Below are 24,510 nucleotides of genomic sequence, written 5' to 3'. Positions count from 1 at the left end.
CTGTTTTCCCTCTAGATGCAGACAGATCTCTGTCTTCCATTGTGCAGCTGGTTTTCACTGAAGAGTTGCCTACATTGTCTTCATTTTCATATCTTCCTTTCCTTGCTCAGTTGATTGCAGTGTGACTCGTAACCTCAGTACTTCACTGAGACTGTTCTCTCCAATGTCATGAGTGACTTTCCAGACACTAAACTAATGGATATTTTCCAAAATTTATTAATCTCTCAAATTCATCGGTCTCCGCTGACCACTCCTCCCCTCTTGACGAAAGCATTCCCTTGGCCCGTTTGACCCTACACTCTTAGTTTTCAGTTGTTCCTTCTCATTTTTCTTTGTGGGTTTCTCTCCCCCCGGCCCTTAAAAGTTGATATTGATTATGGCTCTGCCCTCGGTCCACTTCTCTTTCTCCTTATACACTCCCACGGCAGTGCTATGGAAATGGCCGTGTCTATGGCGTCAATACCCAAATGCGTATTTCCAGTTCAGGTGTCCCTCCTGAAGTGCAACTGGAATCGTCCTGTGAACATCACATCGTTACTCAAAGATGCGTATCTCGACATCCACACCAAAGCTTCTTTCTTCTCCAATAACTTGGGGAAATATTCTTAGCTGCCCATCTGCCCAAGCCCAAAGCCTGAAAATCAGCGTAACTTCTTACTTTATACATACCGATAACATCACCACCCTGCAGGGTTTCTCATGGCCTTTAGTAGCTCATCAAAGCTCTTGAATTCGGCTCATCTTCCTGTCTTGATATATTCCCTCAAATCTCTCCAGACACACCCTTTTCTTCTTTTTTTAAATAAATTTAGATATAATCGACACATAACATTACATTAGTTTCAGGTGTATAACGTTCGATATTTGTGTATGTTGCTAAATGATCACCACAGCTAGTGGAGTTAACATCCATCACAATATGTAGTTAACAAATTTATTTTCCTGTGATGAAAACTTTTAAGATCTACTATCTTAGCAACTTTCAAATATACAATACAGTATTATTAACGATAGTCAGCATGCTGTTCACAGACGACGTGCTTTTCAACCCGAAGCACTCTGACCTTCACTGCAGGTCCCCAAAAGGCCATTCTCTTTCTCCCTCCAGTCCTTTTAAGCTTTTTGTCTTTTCCAGAAAATATTAATCCATATACCTCGATCCTGTACTTACTCTTTTCATACATGTGGCAGATTATAGAAAAATGTAGAGTTGCTTCTTTTGATCAGTACTATTACTTCTCTTCAGCAGTTTCATTATTTTCTGGATAGTAGTTATTCCAGAATCCGTTTGTTGAATATAATTTTTATTCACGATTTCAGTATTACAGTCTAACAATTCTCGATATTTTATTTAACTTTAAGATTAGAACATGACATTGTACCAGAAGGTTAAATGTTTTAGGATGGCTTCAAGAAAATTCAGTTATTTGTTTTAAGGAAATACCTTGGACAGTATAATTTGTTTGTCGCTATATTTCTTTAAGACATAGAACTGGAGAGAGGAAATTTACTTATCTTGAGAGGTTTGGAAAATGCTACTTATGACTTAACTCATTCCTCATGTCCCTGAGTGCCCAAAAAGCTGACCGGAAAACTGTCGGAGATACAGTGAGAGAGGTTCTTTGACTACATGTGAGAACTGCTCAGAGATGGCAGGTTTCTCGGAAGTTACAGCTCCCAGGGTTTTTCAGCTGGCTGTTTTTGGTTTTGGTGCTTCCAGTGGATGAAGTACAGGAGTGCCTCAACAGGCATTCATATGGCAACCAGAGTGGATGCTACTGCAAGAGTACAGGGGAAGATCTCCCAGGTCAACAGTAGTGGAAGCAAATCGGCAGCATCGAGTAAGTGCCCACTGCACACGAGGTGGCAAAGAATCTGGTGATGACACAGTGGAGATAAAGAAAATGCCAGTGAAGCCTCACAAGACCCTTGCGTTAAATGTGCATTTTGATGGTTTAGTTTTAGGAATCTTTTAATCATAGTAGAGAATTACACGTGGAAAAATTTATATCAAATTGTGTACGAAAATGGGTCATGTTTGCCTTGGGTAGCTTATAAAAATGGAGAAAGGTAACAGAGCCAAAATGTTTGTAGTTGAGACAAAAATTATTAAGGATGTAGTTCCAGTTTCACTTTAACAATGATCCTGAGAGATATAACACAATTTAAGATTTTTTTATTACTTTCTACCAATAGTCTTATGTAAGGTTTTTGTGTTTTGTTTTGGTTTTAGTTTTTGTGTTTTCTTTTTTTTGTATGAAAAAAGAAACTAAACTGTGTCTGTTAATGAGGGAAGAGCACTCATTCAAAAAGATGTTCAGACAACTGGAGTTCTTTTTTAAAGGCAGAATACTGCCATCTGTTGTTCACCGAAATTGTTTCTAGGCTAAGCAAACAGAAACCTCAAGCTCAAGTTTAACAGCAATTCTTAAAATTCAACAAACAAAAGACCATCAGAATTCATCACCTTTAGGAGTTCATACTTATTTCAGAGACTCTGATTTTTTTCTGTAATATTTACAAGCTTGTGCTCAATCAGAGAATCCAGTTTCTTCCACTAACAGAAATAATCATGCTTTTTATTTACATAGCAACTTACACTTAACCAAGCCTTCCCAGTTCATTTGCGTGAGCAGTCCCAGGAACAGTATTACCTGAATTCCTCCTAGCTTTTCCAGCCACCTCATCTTTTTATAATTAGAAGAAACAGAGAGAACCAGCCTGGAAGTCAAAGGCAGCTAAGGTTATCTTCTCAGAGATATGGGTGCTTCCTTGAGTAAGCGATTTCATAAGTATGTTTTATTTCCTAAATAATAAAACAGTATTCTGTGATAGTTGTTATTTTTGAGGTTGTTGGGTGAATTTGCTAGTGTCTGGAAGATCTTAGAAAACATAAACAGAGGGACAATTTTAACACTTTGGGGCTTATTTGCAGACAGAATGTAGGGAAATATATAAGGACACAAGGCCATGTACTACATCCTATTTGGTGACATGGAATGTTCTCTGACCATCAAAAGAGAAGGAGGTTAAGAATTCTGGTAACTGCTGGAGTTTGCTGTGTCTCACATCTCAAACGAGTCCCGACCAACTGAGATGTTTTTAGAAAGCAGTTTGATGAAGGGCCCTGTATGTTTTCCTCCTACTGTACATACATATTATCTTAAGGAGAAAATCCAAAGGTCAACTCATATTCCCTGCCAGAAAATTAAAATAAGCAAACATCTGCTTCCTTAGGATGACATTTAGCCAAGGTTCAGCCTACAATGAGTTACTGCAAAATTTTCACATGATTTCATTTTTTAAAAATTTCCCAACCAACTTCAAGTCTAAAATTATAAATGGGTCCTATGAAAGTATAAACACATATGCAATTCTGCTGGCTCTGAGGTCAGACCCAGTAATGCACCAAAGATCATTTATTGAATCCAGCTCATCTTCTAAATGAATTTAGACTAAGAGACTGCTTCCTGGTATCAGAGAGAAAGATTTGGAGGGCAAGGGGTGGAAAACTGCTTTAGAGAAATAGGATGACACAGCTTCCCAAAGCCTATCATGCATCTTTTCCCAGCATTAGGACCAAAGCTGGGTAAGAAAAGTCCCAGTGACTCCTTTTATGTGTCATCCCTTACACTGTTTATTCCTCCCTTATCCCAATTCCCTTTTCACCCTGAGAATGTTCTTCCCATGTCGTGTTTGCCTCCCAGGGTGTCTCCCAAGATGACTAAATAGAAAGAAAGAAAAAGAAAAGACTTCCAACAATGGAGCTAAGATGTCTGCTTTTAGAATTCCTTTCACGTAGTGTGTTATAAATCCTACCAGTGCAGTCAACCATATTAACTGAAACCAGGACTTCTGTGCAATTACTTTCTAAGAGCCTAAAATTAATCTCAGAACTACTCTGAGTATATAGGAGTAGGGGATACAATCTTTATGACTATATTTACCTAGAATAAAAAGTGAAACTAAGTTTTTGCATTTGTTGGTTTGTCAGTAGAGAAATGATATCTCTATGCTGTCTTCATTTATAAAGAAACTACTGACCCAGTGTATGTAGTAGACAAACACACACATACATATACAGCCCTTTTTGCACATAATCTTTTTCAATGCAATAATAATAATGATGGTGGTGCTATATAATATTTTTCAAACATGTACTGGAGGCCAAGCACTCTACTGAGGTCTTTATGTGCCTGATCCCATTGAATCATTAATAATACTATACAGGAGGCATTATTATTGCCCTCTTTTTAGAGATGAGAAAACAGGAGCTAAGGAGATAAGTGACTTTCCCCAGTTCTCACCAGATCTGAAATTTGAACACCGGCAGTCTGGCTCTAGATCCTGTGTTCTTAAAGGCCCCACGTCCTACCTCATAAAATAAAAATTTGATATTGATGAATGAATAAAACTTCCTCTCTTATATCCCAATTTGTTATACCTTCGCTTCCAACTTCTCACATATACGACCTCCCAAATTACATACATGATGAAAATATACACTTGTGCCTATTTGTACATCACGTGTTAGTTCATAAACCAAACTTCACTTCTTATCCCTTGTTCCAGGAGTGGTAGTGCATAGCTTTAATGTAGCTATTATATTATGTCTCATTTCAAGTGAAAGAATGTGTTGGGTTTAAAGTAGTATGGAGCCCTCTTAATCAGTAGTTGATCTGTTAATTTTAAAAGTTTTTAAAGCAGAGAATCATAAAAATACAACATATTTTCCGTAGCTCTAGCAATATGTTGATATTTTAACTTGATACATATGAATATGTAGATTTCACACATTTGTGATGAAGAGACAAGAATGTTTCTCTTTGGGTATATTTTCACTATATTGATTAGAGTTCCAAGTTATGTTACGTGCAGCACACCCATGCTTCATGGTATATGACTACGAGCTTCAGGGTTGGTTTTGTTTTGCTTTGTTTTTGTTTGTTTGTTGGTTGGTTTTACAGTAGAAATGACAGCCATTTGGAAGCGTTCTGAGTTGAAAATCTTTCAGGCACTTTATCATTTTCTTCTTGAATCTTTACAGTTATATCACTCCTACTTAATTTAACAGAAATCATTGTCGGGGCCTCATCTTTATGAGTCTGTTTATGAAGTCTTTAAAATTATTCAACTTAGTTTTTAAAGAAGCTGTTCCATTGTTTACTCACATATCACTGGTTTATAGATATTTTATTAGCATATGTAAGTTACAGTGATAGTTGCAATATGGCCTAAACAGATTTAGGACCAAACAAAACTGACACTTGGCAAATGTGCAACTCAACTGTTGGGAGTGGAAGTTCTAGAAAATAGTCTATTCCCCATAAGTACTTGGTGTACATTAGACATTTTACCATAGGAGGGAAACAGCCATCAGTGAGTCAATAATAAGTTAGAAGGTGAAGCTTGAGTAAGATTAGCAATTGGTGAAACAAGGACTTTTCGTAGTCTACATAATAATTTTAAAAGGTTTTTTATGTCTGTATAGCACAGGGAACTACATTCAATATCCTATTATAAACCATAATGGAAAAGAATATGAAAAAGAGTTTATATATATCTCTGAATCACTTTGCTGTACAGCAGAAATTAATGCAACGTTATAGGTCAACTACACTTCAGTAAAATAAAATTTAAAAGTAAATAAATCGAAATCTTTTTTAAAAATTTAAAATTCTTAATGAGCCAAGAAATAAGTTTTAAAATTATTTGATTCTTCTTTGATGTTTGTGTGTGTATGTATGTTATGTAAAGAAATGCTTTAGGCTTACAGAATTGGGAGGGATCTTAGAAAGATAAAGGCGAGTTCTCTGATTTTGCAGGGGCAGGGCCCGAGGGCTCCAACAGATACAGTATCGCCTAGAGAAAAGCCATGGTTGGTTTTGGAAACCATCATAAAACTTAAAATACTGAACAACAAAAAAAAGTGGCCTAATTTGTGGGATAAACCACCTCAACTAGGTTATGGAGATAATTATATCAGTTCTAGCGCTTTTGCGTTTATAACCTATCTTTGAGTTTCATGTAGAATTATGAAGAGAGGCTTTTGTGCTGCTTCCAATTCTTTTCCTCCAGTTAGAATAAATTAATGTCCAAAGCAAGTGACACATCAAATGATTCACTAAGTCGGAAGACTTGAGAATTATTACATCTTCTGCCCGTGGGCAGGGATGTATTTAACCTATTTCATTAAGTTATCAGTTTAATCCTTGCTTCAAAATGCATAGGGAGAAGAGCTAGAACGTGACTATACTGGTGCTGTCCCCCCAAAAAAGTTGTCAAGAATTGCATGCCTTATCTTCACCCCACCCTCTATACCAGATAATCTCCGTAATCATTTTGAATCGGTAATTGCTGTTGACATCAACTTTCCCAAACCCTTTCTGATTTCCCACTTGGGCACTTTCACTTTCTTGGAGTGAAATGATGTTTGTTTACTTCTTTGTTTTCATTTACCTTGTTCCAGTAGTTATTTCGTAAGACTTCTTAATGATATTTTTCTTTTAGAAATTCTCCATTTCTGAACAATATGTTGATAGAAACCCAAACACAGTGCCACAGTAAATAATCTGTCACGTTCCTTAAAGATATATAATTTTGTTTTACATTCTTAGTAGTCGTTTGACCACATAGATTTATTTGCTAAATTTTTCATAATTTGCAGCTTTAGATGCAAATTTAGATGCCCTTTATAGAGTGCAAGTTTTTTCTGACCCCTACACATTTGCAAAGCTTTCCCCCTTTATCATACCACAACTGTAATTTCAAAGTTTTACCACAGAAGTAGTGACAGTAAAAACAAAATTTCTATAATTGAATTGATACATGCCCAGTCTAGGAGTTACATCTAATGTTGTTTCTAAGTGTATTTGTTATTGTTTCCTTAACTTATCTCTGACTCCAGATTTTCTTGGCCCTCGGTTTATGTTGAGTAAAGTAACTTGGAAGCAAGCTAGATTGTTACCATAGCAACCAGCATTGCATAGGACATCCTGGAGATGGTGAAGTAGACTGGAAGAAGATAAAGGGGGGAAAGGAAGATGCTGAAAGAACGGGTTGCTTTGCAAAGTGGTGGATTTACCAAAAGAATCAGTTATTTTGGGCTTGATATATAAAACTGCACTTTATTCCACTGTTTATCATACTTAAATTCCAGATTTTCAGTTTAGAGGTGGCAATCCACATTTGGGTGTCATTTAAATAGTGCCCAGGAAATTATACTTGCATTTTCCTAAATGCTAAATATAAGTATTTCCATTATAAGGAGAGCCTGCAAAGTAAAATGTTTTTTATTGCTTTTCAAGGAAAAGATTCGTTTGATTATATGCACCGTAAAAAGACTCAACTGTGGTTTTATGCTCAGTAGAGTTGGTTATTGCACTCAAAGATGATTTCAGGCTGTTAGCTTAAGACTTTCCTTTAAAGTAGCTTTAATATAAACTTAACCTTTAGTGTTTATTATCACTAGCTAAGATTTCACCAGTTAAATGAAATTTTTTTCCGAGTGTTATTTGGTATACCTAGAAATTGAATTATATTATTTTGAAAGCTGACTAGGTGTGGAAATACCCTCTGTGTGAGTGACTCTGTGTTGTTTCATATTTTGTATCATGTGATGAAAAAACACTACCGAAATTCCTAAGCCCCTCTCCCCTGAAATTCCTTTATGGTGACTCCCTGGGTCTTTATTATTTGCCTGCTGTTTATTGAAACAGCAGCCCATCTGTCTTTCAGTCTTTCATCATTTCGTGTGTGGTTAGCCTTGGCAAGTTTGTGGCAAACAAATCTGATTGTTGGTTTTAGATTTCATGCCTCATTGAAGCCTTTCATTATTTGAGTCAAAAACTGATGATAACTTCTTATGCGTGATACAACTTTGAATTGTTACACAATTTTAATTTTTAAATCGTAAAACTAATAAAACAAAGACCTGACTTTATAACGGTAGGGAGACTTTTCCAATAGTTGAAGTGTTTGGTTTCTTAGCCAATTCCAATATGGGTAATATGCTTTTTTTTTAATAGATCTTTATTGGAGTGTAATTGCTTCACAATACCGTGTTAGTTTCTGTTGCACTACCAAGCAAATCAGCTTGACCTGAGTATTGCTTTTCTTTTTTCACTTGAAGACCTTCGCTTTCACAAAAGCTACAGACAGTATAAGTAACATTGGATTACATAATGTGCTTGTTTTCTAAGTTCTTATGTAACACTAACATTGGCTTACAAGGATGAGTTTTCAGTTCTGTTTCTATTTTAAAGTTACTTTTAAATTTTTAGTTATTTGTTTTTTTCTGAGTGTATAAGAAATACATCCATTACTTTAAAAAAAAGACATAAAATTAGAGAATTATAAGATGCATTTGTTTTCTCACCAATAATTTATTTTAAAATGTAATTATGATTGTCAGTGAGCACGTTCTACTTTTTCTTCAGATTTGTAAGTTTTATGTACTGAGACCATTTTGAGAAAATCTATTAACTATTAGAACATAAACTGTTAATTTTATTGTCAAAAATCTTAAAATTTTATGTCCTGGGTACGAAGTTTGACTTAAAATTTATTTTTTTAGGGAAATAGTACAGTAATGTACTAGTTTAAGATTATTAGAACAACATGGGTAGGAATAAATATTACTATTTCATAAGATCACACTGGGTGAGTTTTTCAGAAGCATAATAATTAGAGATGCACTTGAAAATACGTTTCTAAAAGGGAATGTTAACCTAATTGACTGGCATTTCTCACAAATATTTTTTAAGTTAACAATGTAAATAAAAATGTGAAATACACATAATTATATATCCTAAAGCTATTAATATTACACTTAAATTTTCATGTTGGTTCATGGAAGATATTTAAACCTACAAAGAGAGAAAAACATGGCACAATGGTTAAATAAAGCATTAAATAATTACAGATATATTTAGTAACGTACAATGAAAACATTCAGTATTTATTTCAACCTGCTAGTTCAGCTCTTGAGCTGTGGAAATAGCGTATGTATTTGTGTTTGCAGCCTGACGTTTCCATGCTCTAGCTATCTGATTCTGAGTTATTTTTGACTCAGTTATTTGGCAAGTTATTTTTTTTTAATTAATTTATTTTTTTGGCTGTGTTGGGTCTTCGTTGCTGCGCGCGGGCTTTCTCTATTTGCGGCAAGCGGGGGCTGCTCTTCGTTGTGGGGCGTGGGCTTCTCATTGCGGTGGCTTCTCTTGTTGTGGAGCACGGGGCCTAGGCACGTGGGCTTCAGTAGTTGTGGCTCGCGGGCTCAGTAGTTGTTGCTCGCGGGCTCTAGAGCACAGGCTCAGTAGTTGTGGCACATGGGCTTAGTTGCTACGTGGCATGTGGGATCTTCCTGGACCAGGGCTCGAATCTGTGTCCCTTGCATTGGCAGGTGGATTCTTAACCACTGCGCCACTGGGAGGTCTTGGCAAGTTACTTCTGACTAATAAAAATAAATGTAATAAGAGTACCTACCTTGTACACTGTGCTGAATAAATACCAGCTGTCACCATTATTATCCACCATTATTATAATTGCTACTCTTATTATTCTAGTATGAAAAGACATAATTTCTATATGATAGCTTTACAGAATAATTTATCCTTGCTTATAGTTATTATAAGACTAGATACCTTCACAGATGTTGGGTGTTTTCATAATTGTCATATTTTTCTGATTGCAAAAAATATATGTTCACTTTTTCTGTGACATACTTTATAAAAATAAAACAATATTTTATGAATATTCTTCCAAATAAACATTTATAGACCTATCCAAATCTTTTAAATAAGTGCATTATACTTTATAGTCTATTTGTAATATAACTTTTTTAAACAGTTTCTCTGTTGATGATGCATTTATGGCCACATTCTTTGATTGTTATCAGAGCATTGCAGTATCCTTTGTGACCTTATCTTTATATTTTTGTATATATGTAGTTTGTCTTTGGACTAGATGTCTACATTGTCTTGCTACATTATAGGATATATACATTTAAACTATAAATAGATAGACTCAGCAAGAATTTCTTTGCAATAATATTGGCTTAGCTTTTACTCACTGCTCATTTCCCCAAACCATTACTAATACTCGGCGCTAGCAGTCTTTTATTATTTTGCAATTTAATAAGTAAACTTTTTTTTTTTTTTTTTTGCGGTGCCCGTGCCTCTCACTGTTGTGGCCTCTCCCGTTACGGAGCACAGGCTCCGGACGCGCAGGCTCAGCGGCCATGGCTCACGGGCCCAGCCGCTCCGCGGCATGCGGGATCTTCCCGGACCGGGACACGAACCCGTGTCCCCTGCATCGGCAGGCGGACTCTCAACCACTGTGCCACCAGGGAAGCCCAGTAAACATTTTTTTTTTTATTACTTTAGTTTGTGTCTTAAATATTCAGGAGGCAAGTAGCTTTTGTATATTTGATTATTAAATTTTGTTTGAATTGTATATTCATTTCCTTTTCCCAAGTTTATCTTTTATTGATTTTTTTTAAAGGCCTTTTATTTGCATATGTTTTGTCTTCTCTGGGTGGCAGATATTTTCTCATGGACTATTTGTTTTTTACCTTTGCTTATGGCATATTTGCTTATGAGAAGTTTATGTCTTCATTTAGTCAGATCTGTTAGATGTTTTCTTGACAGTTTATGCCATTTATATTATTTTTAACGGTCTTCCTAATCCCAAGATTATAAAATTTCTCATCTCTCAGGAGTTTATTTTTAAGTCTGTTGTGAAAGAATGATTAAACTTTATTTTCTCCCAAATACATAGCCAAATCTCTAATAGCCTCTTATTGAAAAACTCCAGAATTATTATTTCTAGTATTTATATCATTATCATTATTGAACACTTATAATTGTTCGCGTACAGCACAACAGTAAGTGCTTTACCTATAATCTCCCTTTTACTTCTTATCATTACCTTCTGAGGTTGGTACTCTACTACATCCATTTTACAGATGGAGAAGTCACAGCACCGAGAGCTTACTAACTTGCCAAATCAATCAGCTAGAAAGTGGTAGGGTCAGGAAGTCATGACTGGGATGTAAGTAGCCAAGTTCCAGAACCTCACGCCAATCACCGTGTTATTCAGTTTACAGTTCCGTGGGTTCCTCGTGCCTCATACTGTGGTAGCATTCCAGTATTAACAGTCATCGGCCTGCCGTCTTTAAGCTTCACCTACTTTCTTAACCTTGACCCTGCCCATGCTCTCCCTTATTCCCACATCTTCCCGCCTACGTTCCTGCCTGACCAGCAGGGTGAGGAACGATCCTGTCCTCTGTTTCTAATGCTCTTCATTTCTTTAGCAAATATAGAGGAGTAACTCTGAATCTGATAGGCAGTTTGGCAGAATACGCCAGATGTGCCACGGAATTCCAGAACTGAAATTTCTGTTCTTACCAACCACAAGAAGAGGGACAATTTGTGAATCTGAACAACAAGTTGAGTTGCTTTTTGTGCTTATCTCTAATATTAGTTGAATAACTATCACACACCCAGCTCAAATATCACACTAGAATATTACTAAAGTTAAAATTTTATACTATATTAGTGTTGCTTTTCAAAATGAAATTTCTTTTTTATGGCTGAGTAGTATTCCATTTTGGGTGTATATGTGTGTGTGTGTGTTTGTGTGTATATAAAAAACATCTTTTTCCATTCATCTGTCAATGGACACTTTCTAAATAATATACATTAAAATGTTGAGCTCTTCATTAGGAGTGATCAATATGAATTTTTTTGTTGTTTCCTGAAACTTTCTATTTTTTAAAAACTGGTGCTTATCTTTGTATCTCTTCAAAGTGCCTCCATAGGTTCTAACAGTAAAAATGTGCCCTGAACACAAAACTGGCAAAAGCCACGGCAAATGTTGGCAAAATTTGAAACAGAAATGTGATTTGAATGTTACTTTACTGCAACCCTAGTGTCACTTCAGTCTACGTTTCAGAAAAAGCCCAGTTTCCCTCCCTGTGCCTCCAACCTCAGGCCTTTCTCACCCGACCTCCTGTGTTTGGTGTCTCAGTCTCCAGGAACCAGTATCACTGTGGATATTGCCGTGATGGGCGAGGCGCACGGTCTCATCACCGACCTCCTGGCAGACCCTTCTCTGCCCCCCAACGTGTGCACGTCCCTGAGGGCAGTGAGCAACCTTCTCAGCACGCAGCTCACCATCCAGGCCATTCACAAGCCCAGAGTGAACCCCGTCGCTTCCTTCAGTGAAAACTATACCTGCTCTGATTCTGAAGAAAGCTCTGAAAAAGACAAGCTGGCTATTCCCAAGGTAGGTATGAATGACATGCTCCTGAAAGGGTGAAACTGTTTCTTCCCACTGTCTCCTGGGCCTCTTTCTTATCACCCCAAACCCACATGGAGATTCATATCAGTGACTCCCCAAAGATGTGTCTGTCAGTCATGGTGGCCAAAGTAATGCTAATGTAAACGCAAAGACTTCCATCCTTACACGTGATAGCTTTCTGTAATGAAAAAAATTTACCTTTTTGCATTACCTTTTTTTACTCAGACGTTCAAGAAATTTTTTTCTTCTCTATACCAGGATTTGTTCTGGTATATAGTGGTGATAAAAAATTTTAAAAAAAACAGCAAAAATCCCTGCTCCCACTCTTGTGGATTCTGTTTAAAATGCATTGCCTTCTGAAACACAAGATTCCTTTGCTCTTTGATTTCTTAGTATGCTAGCCTTCGTAGTATCCTCATGTCTTTCCCAAACCCAACAAGTTTTGAACTTAGAAAAGCTCTAGTTGATTTTAGATTATTTAAAGTAAAAGATGGCCTTCGTGAGTCATATATATTTTCTTCTTCTTACATAGAACATATAAGAGTTTTGCAAAAGTAAGCTCTAGGGAATAGGGTTCTGGACCCAGTTTAGACCTCAGTATTACTTAAAAACAAGTCATGCTAAAGACTAAAAAAAAAGAATCAGAATTTCAGTGGTCTCAGGTACATCCAGCACACTCATTTATTTGGTAAACAAGCAGCTGTCCTCTGGAGCTGGTGGTCAGTCAGTAACACCTATGTTCTTGCCATTGTGAGTCTCTTGATTCAGGGCGGTGTCCTTCACGCAGCTTTGTCAATTAAGTTATTTAAGCCTCCTTCAAACATCTACTTCTCTGAGAAAGATACGGCTAAGCATGATACAACAATAAAGGAATGGGGAGAGAGTAACTGATTCCCTTGGGCCTCAAAATAGACATGAAGTCAGTGACAGATTTGCAGACAATACTGATATTTACAGCGCTTGACCTTTTCTCTTCCTATTGAATTACGTTCTAAGATGCATATCCAGATCTTTAAGAGATTTTGGAAACTATTTAGTATCAGAGGTCTTCTTGAATCCTGAGGTGCCATATCCTCACTTCTCAGAGTTTTTACCATCTTCAGGAAGAGCAGACTGAGTCTTTGTTAAACTCTGCCTACACAATTGGTCTCCTTGGAGTAACTGGTCACAAATAAAAAATGAATTGAGCTCCTGCCTCTTATAACTATTGCTGTAGTTGTGTTAGATTGCCTTCCCTTTGATTTTTAAGATTAAGGCTCTCGTTAGAGGGCCAGTGCACATGCTGCGGAACTCAGAACCATGCCTGAGTGCTGGTGGTCCCACAGATCCCACTTAGGATATGGTAGGAAAAGAAATAACAAAGACAGGGTCACAGCTCGACCAGCAGAGTCTTCTATTAAGAGGAGCTGGTCCTAAAGACTTTACCCATTTGCCTGTCTTAAGTCATGTTAACCCCAAGAGAGGTGGTACCTCTTGTGAGTTATACTCTTACCCTTAGCTCCTGTCATTTGTGAATCAAGAAATTAAAAATCAATCAATAAACACTTTGATATAGCGACTACTATTGTGCTAGATGATAAAAATCAATCCATGTCCCACACGAGTGTCTTTTGAGGAAAATCTACTGGTCATAATGACTAACTAACATGATGTGTGTATCAGCCCTATTGAACTAATATAACTATAAAATTATCACAGAGGTAATTGATTCTCATTTCCCACAATCCCATATTTGTGTAAACATTGAAATGAAGATCCCCAAAATGTTATTTTTATAATATTCATTGATTTTGGCCAGAGTTTCTTATTGAATTTCTGAGCGCCCAAATTTTAGGTAAATGATATTCAACCAATGTAGTTTAATAAATTCACTGCCAATTAAAAACCCATTTTGTTTCACTATATAGAAGTTAGTGATAGAAAATATGCTTGGTAACAAAATCAACGCTCCTTCTTCCCAGCGCCTGAGGAGGAGTTTGCCCCCTGGTTTGCTGAGACGAGTTTCATCAACTTGGACAACCACCACCTCAGCCACGGGTCTGCCCACTTTGGAGCCTGCCCCAGTACGGAGGGACCGTAGTGCCAGCATCAAACTGCATGAAGCACCTTCATCCAGGTTAGGCAGTGCTCCTGATGGTTTCATATGTCTTGGAGAAGTTTTGTTTTGTTTTTTTTTTTTTTTAACCAATTACAGTTGGCTGGAGGCCAGCTTTGAAAATGAAAAAGGTGTATGGTTTAAATCCAGAGCAGTGTAGGGATTAACATCAGATAATTAGGCTTAAATTGTGTTGTATGGCCTTAAGTATAAATGGGGACAGTGACTTGAGGTGACGCCTGCCACTGTCACTTTGGGTGGAAAGGGTGAGCCCAGAATAAAGGTGGACTAGGTTTTACCTAGACTGAGATCTATATTGGATCTTTAAATCAAAGGTATCCAACCTGACATTTGCAAATGATTGTTAGATTTCCCCCAGCCCACCAGAGCAGCTCTCCTAGCATTATTTCAAAGGCAGAAGATCAGATCATCATTCTAAGAGCACCTAAATATCTTCAAACAGCTGGTAATTTAAGCTTTGTTTAGATAGTGAACAGATTGGTGGTTACCAGAGGTGGGGGGTCGGGGGTAGACGAAATGGGTCAAGGGGTTCAAAAAGGTACAAACGCAATTATAAAATAAATGAGTCATGGGGATTTAATGTACAGCATGTTGACTGTGGTTAATGATATTGTATTGTATATTTGAAAGTTGCCAAGAGAGTAGAGCTTAAAAGTCCTCATCAGAAGAAAAGAAAATTTTGCAACTCTGCATGTCAGTGGATGTTAACTAGACTTACTGATGATCATTCACAGTATAGATAAATATCAAATCATTATGTTATATGCCTGCAACAAGTATAATGTTACATGTCAATTGTACCTCAATAAAAATAGAATAAACTTTATTTAGTATATTAGTGATAATTTTACAAAGTGACTGAAAAGTCAGAGTTACCAAAGCTAAAGGAAAGATAATACAAAGATCTAGAAAGAGTTTTGAAGAAAACATCATCATGAAAGAGGTGCTTTCAGAGGGAGCTACTATGTTTGTCCTTTTCTATTTAGAATAGAAGTACCATACCTTATGTGAATAATAGTTACGAGAACATTTACCACATGATTTCAGGTTTGTGAAACATTTGCATTAATTTTATTAATGACCTAATGACTGAAAAATTACCACATCTTTGTTGAACTACATGGTGGCAATATTAGAAGTGATTTTCTCTTGACCTTGGCTTTGAATATAAATAAAGCACCATTCTGAGACTGGCAAAGAAATGGAAACCTTTCAAATCTTAAGAATTTAATGACGGCTAACTTCTCTTGCTTTGTTGTTTAAAAACATAATTGGTTTCTTCCATATTAATATATTATTGGTAGTCTAATAAATCTATAGAATCAGAAGCAATTTTGAATGATTCTTTCTTCACATATCAGTATAATTCCACTGTGTCTTATTACCTGGACGTTTGTAAAACTTCTAAGCATCATCACAGGAGGATGTTACCCAATCTGTTTCATAAACATTTCCTAAAGTTTAAAATTACAAGTCATTGAGGATATTTTCCTATGAAAATATTGACCACTGTCGACTTCTACTACAGCAAATACTGATAAGTAGTAGGGAATTATAGTTAAATATTCATTGCTTAAGAAAATGAATTTGTGTTCTCAGTGTATATCTATTTTACCAACACACCTTGGCAAGAATGCTCCTTTACTTACTTTCCGTAGAACGACTCTACCAAGAATCCATTCAAGCATTCTTAAATGCCACCCTTCTTTGTGTTATTGTTTGTTACTTCTCATCAAATTTCTTTTCTCCTACTTCTCTCTTCCTTTAGTTAAATGAGATTGGGGGCTAACACTGAAATCGTCGTGAGGAAGAAGCTTTCAAAAACTTCTATGAGCTTAACTCCTAAAGGTTTTGTCATTCTGCTTTATGAAATAAGTACTCATGCTCAAATATTTTCAAAATAGATAAGGAATAGCATACAATCCCATTCATTCTCTTTGTCCCAAAAATACTAATAGATGTCTTGCCTGGGTATGCTTTTTTCCACTGTCTAACTTACTATTCCTTTATTTCACTATCCTATTAAAAGTCCTGATATAAAATCTGAGAATGGTACAACCTTTTCACCATTATAAAGAAATAAGATACATTCTGAAGAGAATTTGAGCCCTTTAAGGGAAAACCATGTGTAAGTAAGTAGCAATGGTACCACCATTAAATACAGCTGGTTTTGGTTGACTCATCCTTTGCCGTGCGTGAAAATAGTGAAAAGACAGCCTCAGATCATCTCCAGCCCTGATGATAAACCAAATTTAAAACCTCTTCACTTAGGAGACCTATTCCTAAACCTGCTGACTCATTTCAAAACTGATTTGAGTTTTAGCCTTTGAAGTCTCTTCCCTGTCAGCCCTCTTATTTCTTCCTTTCCATGTCTGTCTTTTCACTGAGGCTCTCTGAGGACTGCAGTGATCAAAGAGTGGGAAGTGAAAAGTAGAAGCAGTCCTCAGCTTATATTCTTTTAGGTACAGAGCTGGATGATTTACTCCTGGGTAGTTTTAAATCCAGCTGAGTGAAAAGACACTGGATTGAGAATCAGAATCTTGGCCCTGTCACTCAGAGATGTGTATCCAGAGCCTTGGTACTCACCAGAAGGAATTCTTAGGAAAAAAGGGAACAATGGCACAACTGGAGTAAAATTAGGTGGAAGAATGCCAGTAGGTGCTTTTAAAAAAATAGGCTTGAGAGAAATAAAAAAGTCTGAAATAAATCATACTCTAATCGTTTCACGTTGCCCTTGGAACTGACTGACCCCTGCCTCTGTATATTAGGCAGAAAGAACGCTGTAAACTCAGTAAAAGAAACTGTTAGGACCTGGTAAGACTTTTAGGACCTAGGATGAAGTTTTTATAGATAGCACTAAGGTTATAAAATCCAGTTTTGTGGAGGGGGGTTGAGATCTTCTACAACAGACACACAGATAGATTTCCCCTGCTGTGTTAGTGTGGGAAGACCGAGTAAAGGTTTCTCCAAGCTATTTTCCTCTCTGGAATTCAAATCATTATATATTCATGAGATTTAAACAGGAATCAATTTAAATGGTGAAGTTCAATAGGCAGCTGAAAACTATTGCAAGGATCACACAAGGCAATGCATTTGAAAGTGCCTGTAAATTACAGAGTGTGTATGCGTGCGTGTGTGTATATACAAACACACGTATACACACACACCTATACATATATTGGTTTGTTATTTTATTAATAATATCTGTTTAATAAATTAATATTTATTATATTAAGAAAGGATATATAGCTGGAATTTTATTTATCTTGAAGTTCATTAACTTCCCATACATTAAAGATGCTCCATTATTGCACTTCATGAAACTTCTCAAAATGAGCATATTTTAAATGTTTTTATTAAAGAAGTATAAGACAGTAGCAGGCAGTTTTTGAGCTAGCTTTCATAATATAACTTTTTAAGATATTAAAAAATAAATTCAGCTAATGTTAAGGTCTTATCTTCTGAAAGTCTACATAGAAGAGTCACAACCCGTTTATTGTACAATGTGCTAAGGAAACATCTAGGCCACATATACATTACATAAAATTTCTTCACAGTAAGTCTTTTTTTTTTTTTTTTTTTAAGTCTTATAAGTCAATCAATCCAGCAAAAGGAATTGAAAGAATAGTGGTAGAAGGAAATAATTGGTGTACTTATCTATCTCAGATTCAGTTTTCTTTGAGTTTATTGTTTCAAAGTTCCAGGCATTTGTGAAGAGCCTAGGATGAGATTTCTAAGAAGGATATGAAACAAATATTATTTTGTAGGCTTTCCTTAATTGTATTTGATAATTGCTGGAGTTTATTCCACATTTCAAATGCTATTTAAAATAAGGAGAAAAGATGAAGTTTTAAAATACCTGGGTCAACAGTTGAAGAAAAATCTCTCTGAAAAAAGAAAAAGAAAGAGAAGAAATGAGGTAACAAGTGGCAGAATGTCAAATCAGACTCAACACAAATTGATCTCTCCCATTGCTAAACTTACTAATAATAAAGGGACAGAGGAAGTAGCCAACCAGTGCTCAGCATCCTTCCCTTTGAGAGGTCTCAAACTGGTAGTACAACACCCTAAAAGTCCTTTTACTCCACGTTAGCTTGTGTTCTGGTTTGGACTTAATATGCACGATTGTAAGCAAGGCACACATAATGATGCTTGCACAGAGGATGCCACTTTGGTTATAGAACACCTCCAAATTATACCTCATTAATTATACAGCTTTCATGACCCTTTAATTCCATCCATTTCAGGTTTATTTACAAGTCACCCAGAAAGACCAGGTACATCCGCTTACAGCGCCAATCTAAGATTGGCTGAAGGTCAAATTGTCCAATTATCCTCATGCAAATGATGGATTTTACCCAGTACCAAATTTATTAATGCTTGAAAGCACACAGGTGTCAGCCAAACACAAACCAAACACTTTTCCTTTGCAGCGGTCCAAGATTGTCCACGTGACTTCCCAAATTCTTTTCTCTCTCAAATTACAATGGATTCTATTTCAGATTCAGCATGTAAGGTTTTGAGCAATGCCTGCAGATAAATTTTGGTTTGGAACAGCTCCAAAATTTATATCCCATTAATTACGTGGTGTTTTGTAATGTTCTCCATCCCAGCCTTCCAGAGATTTATTGATTCCAGATTTATTTACAGTAATAACCTAGACAGACCAAGGATATCCGGCTAAAAGCATTCCCTAGGTGAAGCCTCACTGTCATTACCTTTCTTCTAGTAAACAGCATCAGTATGTTTAGTAGCAGGTCTGTCATTAGTGTCTACTAGGGGGTTTGGCTCATCATCCCTTTCTTTCCAGGGTATCATCAGTAAAAGAAATGGTAGGTTAAAAGACCTCTTACTAAACCTTTTCCTTCACGATACTGCAAAGAGTATTATCTTTGAATGATTTTATAAGCACTTGATTTTTTAATTTAGTTACCCTAAGAATAATAAATTAAAAATAAATTAAATTACTAATTAATAAATTAATAAAAAATAATAAATTAAAAATTTATTTAATAATAAATTAAAATTAGAAGGAAGCATTATGCCATTCATATTTAATGTAAGTTCACCTGCATCTTAACTAGCTAACTTGCCATGTTTTTAGAAAATCTGTGAGGAACATGATTGTAGAAGTAGAAAGAGAAGGTGATTGATACCTAGTAATTGGATAAACTGTAGAGCTATCTTTTGTCTTTTGTTAACCCAGAATCCTTAAAGAGTGTGTACTGTATCCCTGCAGTAGAGATTGAATTTAGATAAGCTTGTTTGTCATCTGGAAGTAAAGTGGTTCTGTCACTGAACCTGGACCATGACTCAGAAAGTCTACTATGGAAATGATGGTTGGTTCTGGTAAGGTCCGCCCCAATAATTGATGAATAATTTCTTCATTTTTCTTTATACCCTGTCTTTATAGTGCTATTAATCCAGACTCTTGGAAAAACTCAGTGATGATGACTCTCACCAAAAGCAGATCCTTCACTTCATCCTATGCTGTTGCTGCCTCAAACCACGTAAAGGCTAAAAAGCAAAATCGACCAGGTGAGTAACTTATTGGAGAAAGAGCTCATACTCATTGCGTGTGCAGTCGTGGAATGAACTAAGCTTCAAGTGTTGAAACACTCAGGTGTGCTTGGTTTGACTCTTCTAAAAAGCAAAAGCCTCAATAACCAACTATAGTTAACTTAAATTTCCACTTTATATGATGATACAGGTTCTTTTAAGGTAGCTGTACCAAATACCCTATCTTGAACTTATTGAATGAGTAGGAAATCAGTGTCACTGTTAAGGATAATCTCTGGAAGCATCACCTTATAATATAAAAGCTAATGAAGTACTTATCAAATTTCAATTTTATTTTTAGTGTCTGTTGAAAAAGAAAATTATTTTCCAGAAGTGTGGTATTTATAAGTTCTAGGAAATGTTTCATTTACTACATGTATTATAATTTTCAAAGAAATTCTTACTCTGTGTCACTCACCTCCCCCCAAACATAGAAATACAGAAAAGGAGAGGTATTTAAATTTGGAGAAAATACAATTCAGAACCTTTGCGAGCCCTTTGAAAAAGCTCACACGCCAGCAACCAAAAGACCCAAGAGTACCGTGGGTAGGAGGTTTTCCTTCTCTTTCAAACAGGTACAGAATGAAATTTGATGTCATCTCTCCCATCTAGGATCTGCATGGGGTTTTCCTCGATGGTGTCAGTGCACCCCTTGTGCTTCTAAGCATTAGCGTCTCCCTTTCCTCAAGCATCACTTAATAAGTACGTGTGGAGTGTTCACTATCTCTGACACTGAACTAATTTGAGGAAAGCGGCAGTGACTAAACCAGACCCTGTTCCTCCTCTCACAGAATTCTCACTTACATGCTAGTGGGGACTATAAACAGATGGACAGCTATTACTATATACGTAGTGTGTTAAAGGCTATGATAAGGAAGTGAGGGAAAAATTTCAAATAACAAAAGAGATATAAAGACCCAACTTGGTGAGGGAAAGCCTCAGCAACTTAAGATTCTAAATGGCTGGCAAAGCTAACAAGAAGAAAGGGAGAGCCCTGAATGCAGAATGGGAGATGAAAGCAGGTCTGTGAACAGAGGCCATACGGGACCCAGGAGCTGTGGTAAGGAGTTTAGGTATCAATGAAGTTTCAGGTAGGAAAGTAAAATGATTTGGAGGGAAGATTACCTCATTTAATCAGAATCTCTGCTGACTCAAAACTGAAGTACAGTTTTTGTCAGATTCCATCTGTAAATTGGCCCCCGCCTTGAATCCCAGTTGAGAGTCTGGGGTATCTACTCTGACCTCTCCTTCTTGGAATGTTCTAACTCCAAGTTTTCACCTCTCGGTATTGCAGAAAACTCGACTGAGATTTTCAGTAGCTCCCTGCTTAGCTTCTTAATCTTCAAGCAGCTCAAGAATTCACCAAATGGCTCAAGGGGAAAGCTGCCCTCTTCCCACTGGGCTGTTAGACATTCAAGTTCTGGCTGCCATGGCAGCCCCAAACTCCAATGTTTGTGTCATCAGCCTCATGACATTACTAAAAGCTCTGTTGGCTTGCCTTCCTAATAACTGCATCCCTCTGCCTGGATTCTTAACCTTTTGTTCCATGCCAATGGTCCGTAAATAACGCTCTGAATGGAAGAACGGTTCACAGGGTTTTGGCTCACCCTTCTGAGGGTCTCTTCTATTTGGAAACCTAGTCTCTCAGAATTGGTTTGCCTCCCCTCGATCGCTTTTTAAATTTTTAACTCAACTTTTCTATTTGTTCTCAAAGAAGCATGGATTTACCGCAAACTGCTGCATCATAGCCAGAAGCAGAAGCCCTGAAATGGCAGCGTTTCTGTAAGGGTTAGAGAACCAGTACTCACATTCCACTAATATTTCAAGAGACCACCTTGAAATATAAACTTAATTTTAAGAGGAAGGACTAACTTAAGGAAGGACTTCTGTTGTTGTTTCATACATCTCGAAGAAGAAAATTTAGTACTTTCTTTCCCCTTTGATCACCCACTTTATACTGGTAACTATTCCTTGAAACCGTTTAAGCACTGACTTGGCTTAAATCTCTACTGTTGAGTGTAGGAAGACACTTCCTCCACAAAGTACCATTTTATTGGCATTGCATTACTGAAAGAAACCATGAAAGGTAATCCGATTTTCCAAAAATTAATCTGGTCCTCTCTGCTCGTGAGAATGTTCATTACTTTTTGTAACTTATAAGTCATTCATGACCTGAGGATTAGAATTGAGATTTCACTAGGGTCAGGAACAGGACAATGTGGGCAAATACTTAAACTGGGATTGCACTGAGGGCAAATGCAGATGAGCTCAGGAATGCAGAGACTCATTTGGGACCCCAGCAAGGTGGAGGAACTGAATTTGAGCATTCCACATTAAACCTGAGACTTTTAAAGGGGCACTGAAGTGGTTCTAATTCAGAAGGACCCCTTGGCTCCCTACAAAAATATGTACAGATAATTTTTGGAGGAAAGCATCACCAGGCTATGCAACCCCAACATATCAAGTTCAAACAAATTGGAGCTTACAACCAAGATCACTGTAAACATGCAAGAAAGCACCACGAGTTAGAGAAAATAGAAAAAAAAAAAAAACCTGTACAGAGCTCTAAAAGGGTTGAGATATTTAAGTGCTAAAAAAAATACTCAAATGTTTAAAGAAAAACATGAGGTCATAAAAAATAGCAATGAGAGAAGACATAATTGTAGGGCAGCTAAATGTCTTTTGGAAATGTAATCAGGGAAATATGATAGGTTAAATGGCATAAAAGACTACTGAAGGGAGAATTAGTAAACTAGAAGGCAGAGAATGTGAAGAAATTCCATGGAATGAAACATAGATGAGAAACTGGAAAATGTAAGACTTTAAGAGATATAGGAGAAGGAATTAGAAAGTGTAATATACATGATCATAGTTTTAGTAGAGGATAGGGAACATAAACTATTTGAGTAGAAGGAGAGGAAAGAGTAAAAAAAATTCACACATAGACACAAAACAGTGAAACCACAGAACACCAAAGATGAAAAGAAATCTTAAAGTTAGCCAGAGAAAAGATACATTACCTCTTAGTCAGTCTGAGAGTTGAACTGTCACAAATAAAGGGTGTCAGAGCACAGGAAAATATTTTCTTCAAAGTTCTGAGAGAATATAATAGTCAACCTAAAATTGTGTGTGGGGAAAATCTATCTCAGAAGACTAGGAATGAGTTAAAGATACCTTCAGGTAAGTCAAAACCTTACCACCTACCAGATCTTAACTAAAGGAATGTATGATGGATGTATTCTAGAAAAAAATATAATTGCAGAGAAAAAGTCTGAGATCTAATAAAAATGGTGAACACAGAAATTTGAAAACCATGATTCCATGCAGACAAACATTATATGTGTAAATAATAGTATTTCCAGATCTGTGGGTATTTTTAAAAGATTTTTAATGGAAAGAATTAAAATATTAGACAATAATAATATGTAACCCGAGAGATGATGTATGAATTTGTGTTCTACATTCTTGTATAGCTCGGAAGACAGGCTCAGATAAGGAAACTGAGGCACAGAAATATTGAGTAACTTGCCCAAGGCCACACAATTAGTCCAGAGTTCTTTCTTTTGTCCTAAAGACTTACTAGAAAAAAAATTGAGGATGACAAATTAAGATAATTTAAAATTAGGATTTTGGGGGCTTTTCCTTGGCTGAGGACAAGCTAATGAAAGGGTTTGGTTTTCTGTCTCTCAGTTTCTTCATTTAGGTAATAAAATTAAAATTCTTAAAATAACCAACGTGGTAAAGTCAAGAAGGTAGAAATTTAGGGTTAGCATATTCACTGGAAATAACCGGAGAAAATGATGGGACAGATGTGAGGAACAGCTTCATATTCTGTGTCCTGCCCCCGACTTCATATGCCTGCACTCAAGAAGGGCAAAGTGTGAAAGGAAAAGAATGTCCACGGAAGATACCACCAAGGCAGATGGTAGAGATGAGAGCCACGGGAATGGCAAGAGCCTTAAAGTACATTAAAAAATCTCCATCATAGATTACTTTGCAAGGGATTTTGCATTGTGCCATCTTTAGACTGCTGTCACAGCAGAGCTAAATATTTATAAAATAACCTATATCCTATGTGTGCTGAATTCAACTAAACAAATCCCTGAAAGCCTGCCAAAAGGGAGAAGAATATCCAGCAAGAATCAGAGAGCTGAAATTCAATCATACTTCTCCCTGATCAGATGGGCCTTTCTGTTTGAAAGCTCGTTTCCCTGCATAGATGGCAAGGTGGGGTTGATTTCCTAAGCAGGTGTGATGTAAGTGAGAGTGGTTGCCACCCAGTTTTCAAGAAAACTGTGGGAAGGGGCTGAGAAAAGCCCCTTTATGTGGCAAGGGTCTAAGGAAATGGAATTAAATAAAGTGTGCAGAGAATCTAAGGAGGAAAATAAGAAGCAGGAGGCAAAAGAGGTAGGGGGATGCAAGCACGAACTGAAAGAACAGAAACACTGGAAGATAAATGACCTGTTTCCAGACAGGACTAATGAAATCTGTTCTTTGCGCAAATCAAGTAAACAGTGTGTCCTCTGGCACCATCA

The 24,510-nt window shown here is 36.7% G+C and overlaps 1 protein-coding gene across 3 annotated transcripts in view; it reads left to right on the top strand.

Moving 5' to 3' along the window:
* PDE3A (phosphodiesterase 3A) overlaps positions 1–24,510 on the top strand; it is a 324,662-nt gene that overhangs the window by 253,170 nt on the left and 46,982 nt on the right. For all 3 annotated transcript variants that reach the window (XR_004351893.1, XM_032646571.1, XM_032646570.1), the window contains 3 exons: positions 12,028–12,285; positions 14,262–14,416; positions 19,830–19,954. Coding sequence is in view for 2 of the 3 variants with exons in the window: in XM_032646571.1 (XP_032502462.1) it covers positions 12,028–12,285; positions 14,262–14,416; positions 19,830–19,954 (538 nt within the window). In the remaining variant the exon portion in view is untranslated. The remainder of the gene's footprint in view (positions 1–12,027; positions 12,286–14,261; positions 14,417–19,829; positions 19,955–24,510) is intronic.

The sequence above is a fragment of the Phocoena sinus genome, chromosome 10 (assembly GCF_008692025.1).
Source record: "Phocoena sinus isolate mPhoSin1 chromosome 10, mPhoSin1.pri, whole genome shotgun sequence".
Classification (NCBI taxonomy): Eukaryota; Metazoa; Chordata; class Mammalia; order Artiodactyla; family Phocoenidae; genus Phocoena; species Phocoena sinus.
Note: the sequence above shows the minus strand (reverse complement) of the source record. Positions and strands in the feature narration are given on the sequence as shown.